The 23,439-nt window shown below is 41.9% G+C and overlaps 2 protein-coding genes across 5 annotated transcripts in view; one reads left to right on the top strand and one right to left on the bottom strand.

Moving 5' to 3' along the window:
* Positions 1–12,894, top strand: part of MIMS1 (mitochondrial inner membrane scaffold 1) — a 53,833-nt gene extending 40,939 nt beyond the window's left edge. For all 4 annotated transcript variants that reach the window (XM_083187698.1, XM_083187695.1, XM_083187697.1 and 1 more), the window contains exons 4-5: positions 5,639–5,750; positions 10,175–12,894. In XM_083187698.1, coding sequence (XP_083043824.1) covers positions 5,639–5,750; positions 10,175–10,444 — 382 coding nt within the window. In that variant the 3' untranslated portion in view covers positions 10,445–12,894. The remainder of the gene's footprint in view (positions 1–5,638; positions 5,751–10,174) is intronic.
* MC5R (melanocortin 5 receptor) overlaps positions 1–23,439 on the bottom strand; it is a 977,289-nt gene that overhangs the window by 707,012 nt on the left and 246,838 nt on the right. The gene's annotated exons all lie outside the window — the stretch shown is intronic.

The raw sequence follows: 23,439 nt of genomic DNA, 5'->3' as shown, positions 1-23,439 counted from the left end.
ACAAGGAGTATCCAGGTTGAAACCTCCTTACAAGCAACCAGTAGCGCCTTGGGATCTGTCACTGGTTTTGGAATGCCTTCAGAAGGCACCCTTTGAGCCTTTAAGGTCGGCGGACTTTAAGTTTCTCACATGGAAGCTAGTGTTCTTGTTGGCAGTGGCATCTGCTAAAAGGGTGTCAGAGTTGGGAGCTTTGTCATGCAAATCTCCCTTCCTAATTTTTCATGACGACAGGGCAGTTCTGAGAACAGTGCCTCAGTTTTTACCGAAGGTAGTCTCTGCCTTCCATGTAAATCAGGAGATAGTTCTACCTGTGTTTCAACCCCCTGAGGGTTCTAAGAAAAGGGACAAGTTGAAGAGTTTGGATGTTGTGCGTGCTTTACGCATCTATGTGGACAGAGTAAAGAGTGTCAGAAAGACTGATACTTTATTGGTACTGTATGACGTACACAAGATTGGTTGGCCTGCATCTAAGCAGACTATTGCTAGGTGGTTGCGATCTGTGATAGCCTTTGCATACACCAAAGTGGGTAGGCCTGTACCGGCCAGAATAAATGCGCATACCACCAGGTCAGTTGCCACCTCTTGGGCGGTTCGACATGGGGCCACAGCTGAGCAGGTTTGCAGAGCTGCCACTTGGTCATCTGTTCATACCTTTGCCAAATTCTATAGATTCCACGAGTTCGCGTCGGAGGACGCATCATTCGGGCGAGCAGTGCTGAGAGCTGCAGACCTGAGCGTACCCACCCAAAGGACCGGCTCTGGAACGTCCCAGTGTTGAGCTGTGTCACCAGGACCATTGAAAGAGAAAAAGGGATTTTTGTAAGAACTTACCGTTCGAATCCCTTTCTCTGATATGGTCCTGGTGACACAGCGATCCCTCCTTTACGCTCAGTAAGTATGCCAGAAGTTCATGATGTTCATGTTAAAATGGTTAAAAGTTAACAGTTTCTGTTATAAAATGTGCATATAATATGTGCAGGCGTTTGTACTGAGTTGATGTATTCCAGTGGCTTTGAAAGATTGAACTGAAGAGTCCAGGGATGCAGTAGGGGAGGAGCCTACCCTCTAAAGCTTTAGGATAGGTGCCTGGCTCCTTCGGACCCTCCTACATCCCAGTGTTGAGCTGTGTCACCAGGACCATATCAGAGAAAGGGATTCGAACGGTAAGTTCTTACAAAAATCCCTTTTTTGGCCTAGGGGTGCCGTGAAAAATATTCTGATACTTTAGGGTGCCATGATTCAAAAAGTTTGGGAACTCCTGGGCTATAGGATGATTTGTGAATACTGTCTTTAATTTTCCATAAGTTTTCCTGTAAACTTCCCATAAAGTATACAATATATGAATTCCTGTCTTTAGTGAAGCATTATACTCTGCACTGTGCTGCCTGTGACCATAATGATCACCAACCAGATGGTGTCAAAATCCTGGCGGTCGGAATCCCGGTGGTCGAAATACAACGCCGAAATCCCGACAATTTCTCCCTCTATGGGTGTCCACCGGGCGCGCTGCATGCCGAGCGCAGTGTGGCCCCCCTTGTCGGGATTTCGGCGGTCAGGATTCTGGTGTCGGTATACCTTATCTGTATCAAACATGTCTGTTTTTCAACCAGGTTCTTAATTTTCTACCAATTTGTCTGAGAATAATTGTACGTCTGGGCCCAAAGCCACTGTTTTCTTCAACTAAATTGACAATGGATTAATATATCCACTCTGAATTTGTGGCTGGTGGATGACTACATGTTTACCGGCCAATTAGACTGCATAGGTCGGTTCGGCCGTTGCGGTCATATTTGGCATCCATCTGCCAACTGATCAAACAATCTAGTCAACACGTTTATGGGCACCTTTAAACAATTCTCACCCTACTTTAGTGTTATGTGTAATGCACATGACAACACACAAATAAAGTCACATTTAATATAATTATGTCTAATCTGTTTTAACGGTGAAATTGTGTTTTGATGGCACCACCTCATTACAGGCCCACCACTGACCATATACCCATGCCACTGGCCGTAAGTGGCTTTGTAACAATGAGCATTCTTGCCATACAGTATGTGTGCCGCATGTTTATACTTAGACTTTTGTATATACTTATTTTGAATGTGTTTAAGGCTAGCTAGCACAGTTAGCTATGAATGACAAAAATGAACCACTCCACAAAGCACCGGCCATAATCAAGCTTGTATTACATATAAGCAGATTCCTTTCCCTTTTACAAATTGCATTGAGAATGGTTTAATTTATAATGAAATCTTCTGTCTATCCCTGTAGCTGTGTGGTTTTGTTTCCACACCTGTTTCTGTTTTGGAAAACAATTTCCTGTGTGTAATACACGTCAGTGGTAGACATACCCAGCCTACAGCTGGAAAGCTAAGCACTTGACATCAGCCAATATTCTAGTACAAGTGTTTGTTTTAGTTACCCTCTACCAGCTGGCATTATTGCCCTTTCTAGCAGCTACTGATCCCAAATGTCAATCTAAACTTAGCGTACTCCTTTGCATTATATGTTCCAGGCTATTAAAGTATCAGGTCTTTGACCCAGACTGCAGAATGTAATGTGTTCTGACATTTTATACTGATTAAATCACACTTTATGCCATTTCAGCTTCGAGGGTTCAACTTTATCTCCATTGGTACATCCAATTGTGAAACCAAAAATGAACATGTACTTTAATAATACAGGGAAGGATTGTTATATTGGTTTTGTTTCTCCATTATCTGTTCACCTAACAATGAAGGACCACTATCTGTGTTCCCCAGTACTTTGTATTGTACCTGAATGACTGACGTATAGTATGGGTCGGAGTTAAACTTAAAGAAGAAAGCAACAAGTAACTTTGCACCTGGACAAACCGACGGGTGGCATTACATTTTTTTTTATTTTGCATGCAGGGTAAATACTAGCTGATATTACATGTAGCCACAAAAGCTGGACAGCTTTTCCTTTATGCTGCAGGCTAGATGTCAGTTTGGACATCCTCCTCCCATATCCAACCTCTGCATGTTATAAGTCTGCCCCACCTGCAGTGCATCATGCTTTTTCTTGTATGCTTTCCTCCCCAATTCAGAATATGGCCCTATGGAGCAGATTCAATTCCTTATTGTCAGCCCTGATTTATTCAATTAAGAGTTTGTATCCTGCAGCGTTAAAATCAAGGGGTTCCCCCTAACACAGATTAATCATTGCAACTTGTCATGCTGTGAGGAAAGCTGTGCTTTATATGAACCCTCTGGGACATAACTCTTGTGGTAATGGGAGTTACCTGCGGGTTTACCACACAGGGAAAATGACAAATTGCGTTGCTGCAGGAGAAACCTGGAGCTTTACCCGTGTGGTAAACATTGCAGGTACTTATTTTGGTCTATGGCAATTGGTTTATGCTGAGCTATAGAATAAACTCTTAATTTAATACATAATTCCATAAATTGGAACATAGAAAATTTGAGAGCAGATAAGAACTTCTTCATCCTCCTTGTCTGCCCCTTTTTCTTTTATTCGTTTGGTAATCCTATTTGTATTTTAGTTCCTTGTAGGAATATTCTTATGCCTATCCCAATCGTGTTTAAATTGCTCTACTGTCTGTAGCACTTCTGATGAGAGACTATTCTACTGCTCACATAACTGCATGTCTCCCTCGTTTTGATGATGTGACTGGTCCAGGGTCTGCGTCATTGGACACTGACTTGCTGATTCTGACAGCCAGCCTGAGTAATATTCAGCTTATAAGCTAAGCCCAGAGCTTGCTCCCGAAGGCTACCTTCACCACTTTATGCCTTTGGAGGCATTTTCAGAGGAGAGGGATTTTGTGATCCCCTCCTGCAACCTCCATCTGGAAACCAAGAAACCTTAGAAAAGTATTTGAATTATACAAAAGCCTTCTCCTATGGGCTGGAATTATATCACAGTGAAGTGCTGTCTCTGATTACTGCCAATGTGCTATTGCAACACTTCAGCAATATTTAATACATTGGGCCAGATGCACTACGCTTCAAAAGTGATAAAATGGAAAGTGATAAACAGCCAGCCAATCCGCTCCTACCTGCCATGCCACAGACTGTGTTAGAAAAATGTAAGGTAGGAGCTGATTGGCTGGTTGTTTATCACTCTCCATTTTATCACTGTTGAAGCTTAGTGCATAGACCCTTAGAAGTATTTTCTCCCTCTACACAACATGCCTATGGAACGACCACTCTGGTAATCCATGAGGTAGAGCAATACCAGGGAGTGAATGTACAATAAAGCCAACGCACACTGCAAGATGCCTTTTGTCTGTATTGCTGCATCTGTATGGTCTGCTAGTGCTCTCAGGAGATGCCAGCATAACCAAGAAGCGTACCTAAGTCGGAACTGTAGAGGTCACCCTTTAGTCACTTAGTATTCATTCTAGCACACTGCATCTGTCAAAACCCATGCAGTTCCTCTTTGCCTGAGGTGTCTGCTGTGTTGCTTCTAGCATAGTGTGGTCTGTATTTCAGTACTGATGTTCAGAACCACCACAGCAGAGAGCGACACAGCAGGCAGGGAAGGGGAACTGCTAGAATGAACACATCACTGTGCACCACCAATTCCAGCTTTCTCCTGAAATGCTTTCTGGTTCAGCATCTCATGGCTTTATATGTACTGATATGTCCCTAACTTGGTTTTCACATCCTAAGCACCATGGGATTTTTCTTTGCACTATGATACAGCTACTGGTCTATTTCTGATACTTGTGAACTGTATGATTGTTGTGTTCTGCCTTTGCACTAGTTTGCTTTGTGCTCAAAAGTTGCTTTATTATCACTAAAATAGACTGCATAGACAAACAAACAAGACAAAAGTGATCGAAAACCAGTAATGCTGGTTCTCTGATAAACCAGATAGCACAAAGCTCTATCTCCAGAATTTGTCCATGCCCTCCTCAAGTGCAGGTCAAAGCGGCTTCCAATAGGTGGACACCATATGGACAACATAGACAAAAGGGTGACGTTATTTTCTGCCTTACTATTCATGTGGACCTAGATTTGGAATGGTGATGTTTACCAAGCATAGTGGTAGTGGAGCGATGCCCCTGGCTACACTAACTGGGGTTCCACATGCTCAGGTGTAGACATTGGCACCAAAGAAAAGTGAAAAACCCATGTCAACCTAGAGTGACACTGTCAACATAATTACTGTTGACCCTATAATAGACACCCACTTTGTAAATAAATGTCCTCTATAATTTGTACAAATATAAAACCTTCATGAGTACATTTCATAAGGAGGTTACAATATGTAATATCTGATTCATTTGTATGTATGAATGGTTTTGTCTTTAGTTTACAATTGCATACAACATCCAGGAGAGGGCGCACTGTGACTAGAAATAACGCAGGAATGTGTAATACATTTTCCATCCGTTCCTGAGTAAGTATTTAGGGGGGAGATAGTATCAGCACTGATTCCACCATATACAATGTTACATTTTATCAATCTGATTTTTTGGGACATGTTCTATTACAGTATAAGTGATTCTTATTCAGAATAATCTATGTTGCATGAATAATTAAAATCAGCTAGTGTATATAAAAACGCAATCTGAACTTTGGGTTGTGATATGAGGAACCCGTCTGTCAGTGTTGTATTCTTATATTTTGCTTTGACCCCACAGAGGAGTGAACGTGGTTCCCTTCCTGGAGCTCCTCCACTTTCCTGAAAGTATAGTGAACATTCTGAAGAATTCTCAGAGTGGGAATGTTCTCACAGCCTACGCCATGTATAAGGTAATATTATAACTAATATCCTGTCCATTTATGTACAAACACATCCTTGTCTCTATAAAATAATGCGTCTTCAAGCTGTATTAAGATTACTGGGGAAAAATGACCTACAGTACAGCCCCCGTTGTGACTTCTCTCTGGTCACTTATAAAGAGCTTTGCTGCGTGGAAATTGTCTGTTGAATTGAATGTACAAAACAAATAGGCCCTGCCCACTTGTATGACATCACTGAATTAAAAAACCTGTTTGTATGATGGAATGTGTAACACAAATCCGAACACTTCGATATACAGACCACCTTCAATCACTGGCTTACTTGTTTGTGACCTGTATTCATTCACTTGCACAATCAAAGTTGGGATTAATGCTAACTTGCCATCAATTATCTCAGTATGCCCTTCAGTCATTCTGTGCTGCGGCCAGTACATACTAAATCCCCTTTTTGTAGTGATATATTTCGATAACAAAGCCACATTATTGCCTGCTCATTATAACACTGGCAAGTTTGACAGCCTGGTGCTGGAGGAGTCATGGTGATGGGAGTTGGGGCTGGTGGGGGTGTAGTAAGTGATCTTTCTTCATTGTCTTTTTATCCTTACAAATATTTGACATTGACACATGCTGCTTTTAGTGAAAATTGCCTCTGATTGCATCATCTAGGACGAGAGCACTCCAGCATGTCTGTCTCTGGATACCTCTATCGTTCCTAGAAGTGGCTATAGATTTGCTTTGTAGAGGTATAGAAAACAAGACCTTATGCTGTTGTACATGCATTAGCCATCCCGTGGTCACTTGCACATTTTAATTTCTGTGATCTGGAACTTTCCGGCAACATTTCCATGTCTGGGAGAAAGCAGCCAGGTAATGACATCTGTGTACAGTCTATGGGCCAGAGGTATCCTGCTTCAAAAGGTGATAACCAGACAGCCAATCAGCTCCTATCTGTCATTTAACAAACCCAACCTGTAACATGACAACTAGGAGCTGACTGGCTGGCTGTTTATCACTCTCCACTTTATCACTTTTTGAAGCTTGATACATCTGGCCCTAAGGGAAATCAGTCTTCCCTTCTATAAATTGCTGTAATCATCCAGAACTGCACAGATTTGGAGCAGAATGGAACAGCTTCGGGTTGCAGCATCGTGTTTGTGGGTATATAGCTGAATGCATACACTGTAAATGCTCATATACATAAAGCCTGTGACATTTCCTTCACTGTATTATGGGCCCGATTCAGACTTGATTGCTTGGCTGCGAGTGTTTGGGGCTCAGCGAACAGGTAAACACTGCCCCACAGTGATATCCCTCCCGTGCACAGGGCTGCAGATACGCTCACTGCCGTGCCCACAGGGGGAATCTATTTGTAATCACTCGCCATCACATGGATTCCCCCCATGTTCACAGCCGCCGCGTAAGTCTAGACTTACTCAGCACAGCGAAGGCCCTGGGGAGAATGAGGCCGGGCGCCGTCTGCGTATTCTGGGGCACTCAAAAAAAAAAAAGCTGTGTGCCACCCTAACCGGGCACCTTGCATTTGGACAGTGAGGGCTAGCCTTCACTTGCTGTGGTCACACAGGTGGTTGGTGCACAGGGTGCCGTGCGCATGCGCGGTTATCCGATAATCACTGGAACAGGTGTGAATCAGGCCCTATTTTACTTCACCGCACTGTGTTTGTCTGCCAAGTAATACGTTTCTCTGTATTTGAGGATTGTCTTGTGTGTTACTTCCAGCAAGGGGACAGCGCAGAAATGCAGATGCACCTATAATCTAGGACGCAGGACCAGCCTGGAACAGGGCACATTTTGTGCTTGCTTGCAGCTGAGCTGCCCGCCCGTCCCAGCATGTTGCTTCCATGTCTAGACTGTTAAGCAGGCTTTTCAGCTTGGGGAAAGCGGCTTAGCTTACCAGTGCTTAATATTGGTACATCCGCTCTGTGTGCACTGTGCAAAAGTAAAAGTACTGAAAGTCATGATTAGCTTTTAATTAAAAAGGCGTCCGAGGGATCTAACTACCTGCATGATGTGTGTTCTGTCTATAGATAGTGCTGCAGCACTCGGCCTTGGGCGGTTATATATTATATAGAGAGATAATCGCAATAAGATTACTTTACATAATAATACACGTCGCACTATGGAGAGTTAATAAACGAGGGCATTCAGACTGGTGTGTTATTTACAGGTAACACCATCATATGCCTATACCATAGTGGTACTGTCAGAATTGTATTCAGTTCCCGTGTCTGATAATTGGAGTGAATCCATTGGTCAATATGTGATTGTTAGTGGGATGATTAGACTGTGTCCTGGAGCCATGGTCCGTATAATATGTGTCAGTCCCCCCGGGCAAGCCCCTGTACAATCCTGCACATAACACGCAGCAGGGATTGTTGTTTCATCTTTATTGTACTATTGGATTCTATAGGAAATGCAGTTGTGTATGTATGACGATTGTTGTAGCATTATATCTGATGTGTGGAAATGAGCATCTAATGGGCTTGCTCTGATTAATGCCTTGTTGGGGGATTTCTGACAGAATGTGATTGTCTGTCCCCTGGGTTCTGTGGTAATTAGACCATAGTTGTGAAGGGACTAGAAGCATGTACATGTCAGACACCGCACCACAACTTGTAATAAGTAGGAACTGCCAGCATTTGCCGACATATCCCTGCTGCTGCCATGAAAGGATTTACAGCGGTTGTATGTATTTAATGGGAAGCTCAGATGATTGACATATAACCCGAAGCGCAGACTCCAAGATAGGGCGATGACTGTTTGTATCTAGCCAGCTCTTTGATTATTGTTGCTGTTACTATTCATGTCTGTATGCTGTTTTCATAACGTTGCTACAGGAGAAAACATGCAGAATCCAGAGGTAGTAGATATGTTATCTGTAGTCTTTTAGGGGTAAATTTACTAACACTACTAAAAATATAAAAGAGGTGATGTTGCCCATAGCAACCAATCAGATTCTCTAACATTTCTTTGTTGCATCCTGGAAAATGAAAGACAGAATCTGATTGGTTGCTATGGGCAACATCAGTTCACAGGACGATTTCAGCCCTATATCTAAGCCAGTGGTTCTCAAACTCGGTCCTCAAGACCCCACACAGTTTACGTTTTTCAACTCACCCGGCAGGTGCACTTATTACTGAGTGAAACATTTTAAAAGATCCACAGGAGGAGCTAATTATTTCGCTTGATTATGTGAGGAGACCTGCAAAACATGCACTGTGTGGGGTCCCGAGGACCGACTTTGAGAACCTGTGATTTGACTAGAACACTTAAAAATGAAGTACACATCGCCCTGTGTGTATACCCCCAGTGATGACCATGTCACGATGGTCACCATTTCCTGACTAGATCTTGACTGCATGCAGAGAAAATCTAGTCAGTTCGCCAGTATTCTCACCGGGGAACACCGGTCTGCACAGATCGCTCAGCTTACATCACTGGTGCATAGCATGGTATCCGGACTATTTGTCTACAGCAAAAAGATAGACAACCATTAGTTAGATAAGCCAAAAGGTCGACACTGCCATTAGGTCGACAGTCAAAAGGTTGACATGGGGTTTGCCACTGTTTTTTGAGCCGACCTGTGCCGACAGGCGGTATTTCATGCCCTACCATCCACTAGGGAGAGGTGTGAGAATAAAATAGTGTGCCGAGCGCAGCGAGGCACCGTGCCCGAAGCATTGCGAGGGGCTGCGGTTCACTTCAAACTGTGTCCATGTCGAATTTGTCGACATTTGGGTAAAAAAACCCAGTGATAAACCCCATGTCGACCTTTTAACTGTCAACATAGACACGTCGACTTTTTGACATATCGATCTTTTGGCATGTCGACCTTTTGACATGTTGACCTTTTGACATGTCGACCTTTTTGCTTGTCTAACTAATGGTGTCGACCTAATGGTTGTCTATCTTTTTGCTGTAGACAAATGGTCCCGCTTCCGCATAGCATGTGTGTCAGCAATGTGTGCTGAGCGATTTGTGACGGGACACCTATCACCCCGCGTGTACATGGCTTTAGAGTCATACCTCTGATTTGTTTGTATGTACACTTTTTATTTGTAAAGGTCTTTTCATCCTGTTCATCTAACTATTAATACAGTATGTTTTATATCTGTGAAGCGTAACTGGTTTATAATGATAATCATAACCGTAGGTCAGCAGCAATGGCGTCATCTTGTGTCCACTGACAGACAAGACACTAGACGCCCCCCTTCTTTTTACACAACGATTTTTTATTTCAATTTATATAACAAATGTGAGCCACGCTGGCATTTTTTAGTGGATATTTTGCCCATCTCTCACAGATGTTGGCACTCAAAGGGTTAATATAACATTTACGAATATCCCATAAAAACAACCTGTATTAATCATGTGTTAGATTGCATAAAAAAGAAATTCTGTTCCTTGTATTTCAGATTGCAACACCAGTTCGATATACTGTCACATTAGGGGGGACTTCCATTACTGTTAAATATCTCCGGAAATATGGCTACTTGTCCACACCGCCATTGGTGAAAGACTATATACAGGACAGGATGGAGGAGACAAAAGAGCGCCTCAGCGAGAAAATGGAAGAAACCAGGGACAAGATAAGTGAAAAGATGGAAGAAACAAAAGATCGGATCTCTGAAAAGATACAAGAAACCAAAGATACCTTATCTTTTAGGAAGAAGAAAGAGGAATAAAGTAACATTTCCCATGTTCCCAGTATTGCACATTATGACATGACCACAGTTCTGTGCAGGAACCAACATTATTTTGTAACCCGCTTCTCTGATATGACGTCAGCAGAAAGCTGCTGTACTATAGAACACATCTGTATATTGTTTAGTCTGTACCAGCACATATTCCGGGAAATCCTATAGATTAGAACACTGCTAATCTCGTCTATGGTTTTGTACAACATATCTTAATGTCTGCTTACAGTTAGACGTAATATTCGCTTTTTAAATGAAATTCAGTATAAATTATTACGTTCTAGAGCATATAATAATTTGGATGAAGTATATATTTTGAATGAGAGACAACAATATTAATTTGGAGCATGACATAGAGAACTACAGTATCTGCACCTATGCTTAGCCATGAATGAATAGGTTCTGTGGCAGATGCCCATGTTCTACAGCGTAACCTCTATAATGCCAGTGGGCAGTCAGTGCAGTAGTGTAATTCACAGCTGTACCAGTCTGCATAATGGTAGGTGTATTATAAAGGTAAATGTCACTGCTGTCATTTCTCCTCTCTACACAATTACAGGTATTTCCCAGTGTTCCATGTAACACTGTACAATACTGTATGTTACTGCACAGTAACATATGAGGGGAGGGGGGGGGGGGGGGGGGGGGGTTCTGATCCTGCAGACCCAAATAATCACTTGTGCCTACAAACATAGTTGTGCATTATGACACAGGCGCACCACCCTACACACAATAGTAGTAAATACAAAATGTATGTGTGTGCTCCTAATTCAGTATATGAATCATTTATTTAATGGCTATTCTTTAACAACATGGAACAAAATTGCTTTATCAGGTCATAGGTATAGTTATCAGAGTTATCATCCAGGGTTACAGATCATCTAGCACAGCATCACGTGCGGCATGCGTGCCGGGTATAGCTTCACGTGCGGCATGCGTGCCGGTTATAGCGTCACATGTGGCATGCATGCCGGGTATAGCATCATGTGCGGCATGCGTGCCGGGTATAGCATCCCATGTGGCATGCATGCCGGGTATAGCATCCCATGTGGCATGCATGCCGGTTATAGCGTCACGTGTGGCATGCATGCCGGGTATAGCTTCACGTGCGGCATGCATGCCGGTTATAGCGTCACATGTGGCATGCGTGCCGGTTATAGCGTCACATGTGGCATGCATGCCGGGTATAGCATCATGTGCGGCATGCGTGCCGGGTATAGCATCACATGTGGCATGCATTTGTGCTGGGTACAGCATCATGTGTGGCATGCATGCCAGGTATAGCATCACATGTGGCATGCATGCCGGGTATAGCATCACATGTGGCATGCATTTGTGCTGGGTATAGCATCATGTGTGGCATGCATGCCAGGTATAGCATCATGGGTGGCATGCATGCCGGGTATAGCATCATGGGTGGCATGCATGCCGGGTATAGCAGAACAGCAGCTAAGTACCTGCAACGCAATAACTCCAACATAGCGGTTTCCTCTCATGTGACTATCAGATGGTTTGTTTCCTGTAAAGCATTTAGTGACGTGTGTTGTGCAGTATTTTTAATGCTTGAATTGTGTGAATTACGTCATATGTATTATTTTATGCTGTGTGTTTCAGCATAGAGATAAATGGTGGCGAGCCTATGAGTGACTTAAGTGATAAATACAAGGATCTGGTGTTACCATTGGCAACTGCTTCTGTCACTCAGCCAAAGTGCAGCATTTCCCCCATACAGTATGTTGCAGCTATTGCCGTTATTAAGTAAAGGCACACACATACGGAACCATGGCTCTCCCCATCCAATCAGACAGCTATCTTTTCTGCAACAACTGTAATACATGATTTCTGTGTGTTCCCTTCAATGTTTAACTGATTCCAACTGTACAGATCGATGATTCTATTTGTGGCTCAGTCTGTGCTCTTTTCGTTTGGAGCAGGAGAACCCTGTTAAAGTCAGAGATTCTAATTTTGATTGTCAGTAAATGAAATGTAAATTGAAATTTTAGCAAAAAAATTAGGTAACCACAAATCACAAGCGCACTTCGTATTTTGTTTTGGGTTCTAGCGTAATCTCTTGTGCCTACGCGGTGGAATAAACGTACATGCTTTATTTCCTGTCGCCATCTGCCATGCAGCATTTGCTATTAAAACGTTTGCTGAACCCATATTTTGCTGTGTATGTTCCTGAGACATGATCCCATGTTTGCCTCCAACAACTTCCAGTTAGTGTCCATCTTCTCCCATGTCGCATTGTTTACACTCACTCCGGCCTCACTCCAGTCCTCGTACACATTGCACTGAGTTACTTCTTAGAGAAGTCGAGGATTATAATATATGGCAGAAATAATATAAATGTCTGCATTTCTGTGTGGGAATTGTTCATTGATAATAATGCATAGACCTCATCCTTGCAAAGGGGAGAAATAAATTTCTTTCAAGTATTTGTGTTATTGGTTGTGTGGAGTCTGCCTTACCCACCCAGCACATCGTCCTGTACAGACCAAATGGGATGCAGCTACAAGACAGAGGCTATTCCTGGCCACGCTGAGAATATTCTGATTGTTTTGTGCTATATTCGCTCTATTTACAACACTTGGGATGTAAATGGTTCCTGTTTCTCTGTTCCTTTATATGTGGAATTACTAGTTAGTATGGGTCATTCTGAAATGTAATGGATTATCCTGAACTAAATGGGTCATTCTGAAACTTAAGTAAATTTTCCGCTACTGATGTGCTGTGGCACATGGCATTGTAGAGAGATTTTGGAACATTTTAAAGCTCAGTTTTCCTTTTTAGGTAACTTTTTTCACACATCAAAGGACAAGGGGGGGGGGGGGTGGCGGGGCGACTCCTGATGCAAACAAGAAATCAGCCTGGATTTGGACAGGATGTTTGGTCGGACCAGCAGAACTCAGTGTCACACCTACTGGAGCTTATGCTTTTGAGAAACACTTCTTCAAACTAGATGGACTGTAGGTAGGTGTAAATATAGCCCAGGGCACACTGAAATGAAATAAGAAATATCGGTACTTATGTATTAGCAAGGGCGCCCATTACGTAGTTTGCGTAGTGGTGTATTGAGAATACCAATACACCACTATGCTGGCTATGTAATCTATGTAATTTACGTAAACTACGTAAATTACATATTTGGAGCTACGTTAATACATAATGTTTTATATCCCCACTATCCACGTGGGCGTGGAGTTATTTTAAAAAGTGTGCCGAGCCCGAAGCGCGGCGAGCCCCGCGAGGGGACGCGGTTACACGTCCACTCGCCATGCTTCGGGCTCCGTGGCACGCTGCGCTCGCCACACTTTATTAATTGAACTCCACACCCACGTGGATAGTGGGGATATCGGTACTTATGTAGTATCTGGGCGTCCGATTTAGAAATCGGATCGCATGCGACCAAATCGTATGCGATGCGATGGTCAAGATTTTTCCATAGGATTCAATGTTAAAATGGTCTGAGTCCATTTTAACATAGAATTCAATGGGAAAAAGGGGTCCTTTTCCTTTCCCCACTATCCAAGTGGGCATGGAATTGGATATAAACCTGTGGCGAGCCCGAAGCGTGGCAAGCGTAGCGAGCCCCGCGAGGGGACACAGAATACTTTTTAAGAAATATGCGTTCGCTCGCCACGCTTCGGGCTCGGTGGCTCGCTGCGCTCGCCACGCTATATAAAATCAACTCTATGCGCACTTAGATAGTGGGGAAATGAACAGGACCTTCTTAACATTGAATCCTATGCAAAATCGCATCGCATCGCATCTGATTGTATGCCTTAAGGTAAGGGATATCATTGTGTTAGTGGGTGTTGTGTGTGTGTGTGTAGTGTGCGGTGTGTGTAATATACTTACCATTAACGATGCCTTGGGCAGTCGGCTCCCCACGGGTCCGCCATGACAGGGAGCCGGGAAAACATGTTATGCTCTCCCAGCGGTGACTACACTGAATGGCAGCCATTGCTGCACCGCAGTCTACATCTAACACCCCCGGCCGACGCTGATTCCTTGCAGGCCATCCCGCCACCCCTCCTTAACCCTTGCCACGGTAAGTCAACCCCCCCATGTCCGCACGGTCGCCGCCGGCCACATATTAGCCGCCCGTTAATACATAAGTACCGAAATATCATTGTCCTGGCTTAAATGAATTGTGGGCCATCTAGGTACTTTCAGTAGAGTGTCAGAGCAATGTACTGAAAAATTAATTGTACAAATTAAGATGAACAAAACTGGTCCCAATAAAGTGGTGTTGTCCCATTTTGGTTGTGACCGTAAATTTACCACATGCGGAGTATCCAGTTACCCATGGTAATTTACCATGGGCTAATCTATTGTCCCCAGCCGCAGTTTATCGTTGTTTTTATTTTGCCTGCCCCAGGCAAGCAAAACAAAATCCCAGATAAGCACCAGTTTTTCAGGGAAGCAAATGTTTTTTTCACGAAGTGTGACCTAATAGGATAACCTCCAGGAAAGAGAACCGTAAAGAAATTTTAGTTTCTTGCAAGATTTTTACCGATAATTTGTTATTGGCCAAAGTCTTTTACCCCAAAAGCTTTAAATATCGTTTTTGATTTAAGTGGGATCACCCCACGAAAAAGCAGTGACCACTTAGTAAATTGACCAGTTTGTTTCAGATTATAATTTTTCTCTATTCATAGCCTATTACCTAGATTTGATATTTTGGGACATATATCTTTGAATTTTTTTTTTTTTCATTTTTATATAATTTATTTCTTAAAATATAATTACTATGGAATTGGATCGTTTGGTCTACAACAAGTTGGTCGTCATGGGAATAGGTCGACACAAGCATTAGGTTGACTTAATGTAGGTCGACATTATTATTTTTTTGAATGTCGACATGGACAATTGTTAAAGTGCTCGCCATGCTTCGGGCACGGTGACTCGCTATGCTCGGCACACTATTTTTGTCTGCCCCCACGCCCTAGTGTATGGTAGGACTTGTCAGCACATGTCGGGTCAAAAACCCCATGTCAACCTAATGCTTGTGTTGACCTAAAGCCATGTCGACCTAATGGTGTTGACCTAACGATTGCCGACCAACTTGCTGTAGACCAAATGACCATATCCCATCACTATATAGAACCACTGTGTAAATGGAAATTTTGGGGGCTCTTATGTTACACATCATACATGCGGTTTCATTTAGTGGTCTCCGTCCACGAAATTACTATTGTAGCATTGTGCATGTGTGTGCCAGACCCACTTGCGCCACATTTACTGGTAGAAGAGGCACTATTCTATTGTATTTAGAGCCATAGAACACTCGTTTTCTTGAGGGGGAAAATGTAATAGCAGATAATATTAATAATTATTTCTGCTCAGTATTCACTGCTGAAAGAGAGGGGAAGGGGCCACAGTTAAGTTGCAAGTATAGTCAGAAAACTGAGGGAGAGACAAGTACATTTACAGAGGAGAAAGTCCTCACAGAACTCTCAAAACTGAAAGTTGATAAATCAATGGGGCCAGATGGGATACATCCAAGCATACTAAAAGAGCTTAAAGGGGAGCTGGTAAAACCAATAACAGAATTATACAACCAGTCACCAGCTACTGGAGTAATCCCAGAGGACTGGAAAACAGTGAATGTAGTCCCACTGCACAAAAGTGGAAGCAAGGAAGAGGTAAGCAACTATCGACCAGTGAGCCTTACATCAGTAGTAGGGAAATTGATGGAAACACTCTTAAAACAAAGAGTTGTAGAATATCTCAAAACCAGCAATTTACAGGATCCAAATCAGCATGGGTTTACTGGGGGAAGATCATGTCAAACAAATCTTATTGACTTTTTTTACTGGGTGACTAAAGTAATAGATCAAGGTGGGGCTGTAGATGTAGCTTATCTAGACTTTAGTAAAGCTTTTGACACTGTCCCACATCGCAGACTGTTAAATAAACTTGAAAGATTGGGATTGGATTCTAAGATAGTTGAATGGATAAGAGAGTGGTTGCAGGACAGAAAACAGAGTTGTAGTAAACGGAGTACAGTCAAAGGAGGGAAAGGTTACAAGTGGAGTTACCCCAGGGATCTGTACTTGGACCAGTGCTTTTTAATATCTTTATTGGTGATATTGCAAATGGAATTGAGGGTAAAATGTGCCTTTTTGCAGATGACACAAAGGTATGCAACAGGGTAGACACACCAGGAGGGGTAAAACAAATGATTGAGGATCTAGGTAGATTAGAGAAATGGTCAAAAGAATGGCAACTACAGTTTAATGCCCAAAAATGCAAAATCATGCACTTGGGTCTCAGAAATCTACTAAATATAGTATAAATGGCACTATAATGGAAACTACTGAGGAAGAGAGGGATTTAGGTGTCACTATTTTAGGGGACTTAAAAGCAGGTAGGCAATGTAACAAAGCAATGAAGAAGGCAAGTCAGGTGCTTGGTTGCATAGGTATCAGCAGTAGAAAGAAAGAAAGAAGTAATTAATGCCACTGTATAGGTCATTGGTACGACCTCACCTAGAGTATTGTGTTCAGTTCTGGAGGCCATATCTCCAGAAGGATATAAATACATTAGAGACTGCACAAAGAAAAGCAACTAAAATGGTGCATGGCCTACATCACAAAACGTACCAGGAAAGACTAAAAGATCTTAATATGTATACTTTGGAGCAGAGAAGGGAAAGGGGGGACATGATAGAAACTTTCAAATATATCAAGGGTTTTAACAAGGTACAGGTGGGAGACATTCTTCACAGGAAGAGGAGCAACAGAACACAAGGACATGCACTGAAACTAGAGGGAGGAAGATTCAGGGGAAATGTGAGGAAGAATTGCTTCACAGAAAGAGTAGTAGATAAGTGGAATAGCCTACCATCAGAGGTGGTAGACGCAAATACAGTAGTACAATTTAAACATGCTTGGGATAAGCATATTGATATCCTTACAAAAAAATAATGATCAAATATGGTTTGAGGTAACAATTTTAAAAAAAGGGGCAGACTAGATGGGCCAAGTGGTTCTTATCTGCCGTCAAATTCTATGTTTCTATTACTCCTTCTATAAAATTCTATTGTATTTAGATCCATAGAACACTCATTACTCCCTCTATAATATTCTATTCTGTTGTATTTAGATCCATAGAACACTCACTACTCCCTCTATAATATGCAAATCTATTGTATTTAGAGCCATAGAACACTCACTACTCCCTCTATAATATTCTATTGTGTTTAGCTCCATAGAACACTCACTACTCCCTCTATAATATTCTGTTGTATTTAGATCCATAGAACACTCACTACTCCCTTTATAATAGTGCACATTTCCCATTGTTTATTTTAACCCTCAATGACCCCATCCTCACCAGTCAGTATGATTATATAGTTTAATTATTCCCATTTGGCTGTGGATTATCCACCATCACCATCAGGATGTGCCACAGAAACCATCATCTGACCTTTACCTTGTCAAGAAAAGGACCCTGAAATATTCCTCTGTCAAACAAGGTACCACTGCCACCACAAGGCTTTTACTAGGCTCTTGCAAAAAATGCATTAACGGAAGATGCTGAATCTTCTCGCCTAGAAATAACAGCCACAGAAATGTATGTATTCCTTACATTCTCCAGCCTTAGCATGTTTATAGGAGAGAAGATGCTCTTTCTTACATAAAATCTGTTTGATTTGCCTGTTGCTGGCACATGTGGAGATAATGAGGAATAGCTATCCAGTCATTTCTGCTGCAACAGAACTGGGAAGAGGACCACAGAGAACTTAAGACCTTTCCTGAGATAATCAATTGGCAACCAAACCTGCCAGAACCGAGGGGAGGAGAAATCTACTCGAATATTGCACAAGGCGAGATAACAAGTAGATTGGAATGTAATTAATTTCACCCCAGAAATCTAGAGCCAAGGGAATTGGAAATGGGATGAAATGTGACATTTTTATCATTATTATATTTTATGTTTGTGTTTGAAAATCTTTGTTTATTCCTGGCACTTAGATCCCTTTTATTCCTACACCTGACAGCATCTATGAGAGGTGTGCGGACGGAAGAATTGTTTGTTTTACCTTTAGTTTCTTTTATTCACAAGGTACAAAGTTGGCAAAGATTACTGTATTTACTTATTGTAAAATAATTATTAATGATATGTCCGAGCGGCACTCCCTGCAGAAACTCCAGCTAGTGCCTATATTTTGGTAATGCTTTTTGAATGGTTGGCGCTTTAAAAATATAGACAGACTTGCTGGAATTTGTGCAGCGCGTCCAGGCTATTATATAAGTGACTTGGTGATGGCTACTCAGAGCCCAGTTTAAACTAAACTGTAATGGCTGTCTTCAGGGCTTCCATCAGGAATTTTGCCCCCTCCTCACTTGACTTACCGTAACCCGGCTCCTGCTCCCCTATCTCCTCTTCCGCTGAGCTGCAGCCGGATGCTGCCAGCCAATTAAAATGCAGCACCTGCTGGTGAGCCAATCAGTATTCGCATACCGGCAGCCACTCTGACTGCTGGAACGCGAGTTCTGATTGGCTCAAAACCTGGTGCAGCATTTTAATTGGCTGCCGGCATCCCGGGTTGAATACGCCTGTGCTCCGGGACCTGGTATTTCAACGAACTGAGGGCAGCGGAGGCAGTCGGGTGGGGGGGAGGGGTTGCAGTGTGCAAAATGAGCTGCCTGGGCCCTTCCAGAGGCCGGGGCCCAGGACAGCTGTACCAACAGCACCCCCCTATTGGCGGCCCTGGCTGCCTCTACATCAACTAACCAATGTTGTGTACAGTAGTAGGTAAGTGTTGGGAACCTTCCACAAAACAATAAAAAAGGGGAATGCAGTCTTTTTCACATTTCTATACAAGGTCTCATCTACATGAGCAGTATTTAATAAACTCTTTCCTTAATAGTGCAGATTTTATGGATATTCATGTTTTGCCACATATTAGCCAAGTCAAATTGACTTGGCTAATACTGTATGTGGCAAATTGACCAGCTTTATCAATAAACAAATAAAATAGATAAAGCTGGCGTTGAGTCCAGTGAAACGCGTTGGTACCTTTCCAGAACCAGTATTGTTGGACCCACCAGTATTGTTGGGCTTACCTGCTGACTTTTCTGACCACTTGGTCCCCCAAGTTCGGATGTCTTTGGCTTAATTCTACCTGGTACTTATGGATACAATTTGCTGAGAGGCTGCAGTCGTACTCCAGTCATCACCAGCGACTCCCTCACACAGCCCACAGGGTAATATGCCATGTGGACTCCACTAAAAATCGGGACTGCTGCTATTGTGGACAGTGCAGGTCCTATAACAACCCAACTTTGGGTCAATTTACTTACCTTTACAATCTGGAGAATTTCTGCTGTTGTTTTTAGTTCTAATTTTCATTTTATTATGTTCTTAATTCTGGATCAATCAATTGGGCAATATTACTGATAATTATAACATGTCTTATTAAAATATTTTTTTAACCATAATTGATTATACTGTATTTCTTAAAAGTACTACCAATAAATATACAGGTTTAGTCTCCCGTATCCAATATGGAACCAGAAATATCTGTGATTTTCTGTCATTTGGAATATTTGCATACCATAATGACATATCGTGTGGATGGGACCTTAGGCTGAACACAAAATACATTTATGTGTCGTATACACCTTATATGCAGCCTGCAGGAAATGTTTTACAATATTTTAATTATTTTCTGCATTAAACAAAATTTGTCTAAATTTTCCCATTAAAAAGCAAAGATGTCACTATCTGTCACCTCCGGAAATTATGATATTTGGAACTGGGAGACTCGCCCTGTATTTAATGAATAACAATTGTTGATGTTTATTCTTGTTGAATAAAAGACACAAAAATATATTTTGGACATACTGTATCGCTGTATGTTCTGTATTACTAGAGAGAAGACCCCTCTCTGTCACACAACTATGTGCAGATACCATCTGTACAAATATAGATCACAGGCTCATTTCAGCCAATGACAGTAATAAAATATCTGTGGATCATGCCAGCATTCATGTCATCTTGAAATACCTAGTAAACTATGACGTGCGGTCAGGGGAAGCAGAGCCTCACCTGTCATAGACCAGTGTGCTCCAGAATTCTGACTATACAAAGATTAGAATAGTATAAAGAAGATATTAATAACTTAGAAATATAATTTTGGTATTATTATTACTAACATCTTTGTGTTCTTCATAAACATCTTTATGTATAATAATTTCTATAGTCAAAACTCCCCATCAAATTGTGTGTGTGTGTGTGTGTGTGTGTATGTATATATAAAATATATTGAGCAAACAAAATGAACCCTAGCATGTCTGCATGTGCGTGTACATGTGGTAGGGAATATAGATTGCAAGCTCCACTGGGGCAGGGACTGATGCGAAAGTTTAACTATACTCTGTAAAGCGCTGTGGAATATATTTGCGCTATGTAAATAACTGGTTATATGGTTATATACTGTGTGTGTGTGTGTATATATATATATATATATATATATATATATATATATATATATAGATAGAGAGACAGATACTAGCCAGTGCCTCCCCATGTGATCTAGTCCAAATTGTATACAATAATTGTGCAGTGTATGGGCACCTCAAGTCTACATATTTTGAATTTATTATAGCCAGTTGCTACACTGGTAATTAAAACCCAAAGCAGTGACAGCAGCGTGTCGTAGTACCAGTGCTACTTCTCAATTTATTCACACATGTATAAACAAACTGAAATCTCTCCAAATGTGCGCAACTGTAACCGAAGTAGAGCCTTTTACATGTTATTCCAAATATCATACACAAAAAGCCCTAATGTTTAGCAATGCATTCATTTTAACAGAGCAGGGTGGAAATACCAACTGTCATTACATAGAGTGACATCATTCATTTCTCCACATTCTTGGACCTCCACACTGGTATCCCCCCTGAGGGATGAATTGTCTCCAGCTTTCATAGATTGAAGACAGTGAATAATACCCTTCTGCGTGTTTCTAGCCCACATCCCACTTCACTTCCAATAGAGTAGCTCATTCAGTTGAAGAAGGAATTTATCTGAACAGTTGCATTTGAACCTTGAGTTGACTAGTTCAAGACATGTATCAAAACAGGTTGGACACAAGCCAAAGCCTAGACGTGCTGGAATGACTCATTCCAAAATGGGATGGATGGGACCTACTGAGTATGAACTTAATCATTTTATGCAGCAATAGATGGGATGACGGTTCTATAGGCTGCTCAGAGTACATTTGCTGGGCTTTTGAAACACGTACCTTTTGTTAATTTGATTAATTTGAGCTTTTGTTTGCTTCATTTATCTACTCTCTGTTGTCCTATAAACTGATGGCAATAATCAGAACAGTTGCAATACTTTATTTGAGCACAAGTAAATTATAGCCGGGAAAGATATTAATTTGCCTGATTATGATGGGATTACAGAGATCCGTGGGTGGAATATGTAAATAATACTGGAATGATAATTGCTCTTTTGGGTTTATAACTCGTCCATCCGCATATTAACATGGCAGAACTATCTAATAATATCAGTAAAATACCTAACAAATGCAATGTAGATATCACAGTGCTTTATATTAGTCAGTATGACGAGGCTGCTGTATAACAATGGTGATTCCTGTGCATCATGTTCTGCCAGCTTGTAAATGTCCATAAATATGGGATAACAAATTCTAATGCTACTTATTATTAGGATTCCTTTCTGGGAATTCCTGACATAGAAATCCCAGGTATCTAGCGGTTAGAAGTAAGGCTTACATTGGTCCATATGTGCCTATTCTTCTCTGGTATAGGGGCTTATTCTGATTCACTCGGCAAGGCACAATCAGAAGGTAAATTATTGTATAAGGCGGAATGCATACCTCTCGAGTATTGCAGCATGACAGTCCACCTCTTTGGACGCTCTCCCACCCATGGGCTGCAGTGTTCCGTGAGCAGGGGGGACAGTTGGGGGGAGCCTGCGCACGACATCTAACATAGCAGGGAGGTGAGCTGGCCACACCCTCCAAAATGCATAGCCTGGACTTTTAAGAATGTTTGTTTACAAAAACTAATTTAAATAATAAACACAGTATAAATAACATTACTCGTTAGTTCATTTACGTTGGAGCGCAGCACATTATGCATCTCCTGATATAGTCTGTGCTGCTGGGGGACCATGCTACTGCCACTATATAACTCTGTGTGTGGGTTTGTGCTATCTCTATTCCCCTCCTCACATCATTACACTGTTCCTGTCACATGCAGCCCTGTCATCACTGACATATCATGCATGTCCTGATATACACTGTGCTGCTCCCCCACCCCTAGGGGTGTGTTACCCCACAGTATTTGTTCACAGATTGTAATTGAAATATGTACCAAGTTTGGTGTAAATTGCTCCAGTCATTCCAGAGTTATGCTGCCTGCTGAAATACTCTGTGCTGCTGCCTCACCCCCTAGGTGTTTGTTCACAGATTGCAGCAATTTACTCCAAACTTGGTACACATATTACTTACAATCTGGGAACAAACCGTGTGGGGGTAAGACACTCCTAGGGGTGATGCAGCAGCACAGAGTATTTCCGGGAGATTCCCGGCCATTGCAGGAGGGTAGGAAACCCTGTTCTAGTACATTGCCATGTGGGCACGAGTAGTATTTACTATATATATTTCACAAGGGGACCAAATCATGCCCTAATGGTTTTCCAAGCCTCTAAACCCAGCGGGCCCTTCATGCCCCAGTCTGACACTGGCCTCAATATACTGTTTTTATGGGCATAAATACTGTAGTTTTGCATTTGCAAAAGGAAGCAAGTGTTTTTGTTTGTTTTTTTAAATGACATTTTTTAAATAATAAAAAGTCTCCATACAGTAATAACACATGGATTTATAAATGCAAAACATAATGTGTAAAATCCATTCTATAGACCAGCAACTCTAAAATAATTGGACCATTCTATTCATATCCCCAGAGAGGAGACACTTTCTGCACTGACAT

Source organism: Crinia signifera, chromosome 5 (assembly GCF_055691185.1).
Source record: "Crinia signifera chromosome 5, ASM5569118v1, whole genome shotgun sequence".
Lineage (NCBI taxonomy): Eukaryota > Metazoa > Chordata > Amphibia > Anura > Myobatrachidae > Crinia > Crinia signifera.
Note: the sequence above shows the minus strand (reverse complement) of the source record. Positions and strands in the feature narration are given on the sequence as shown.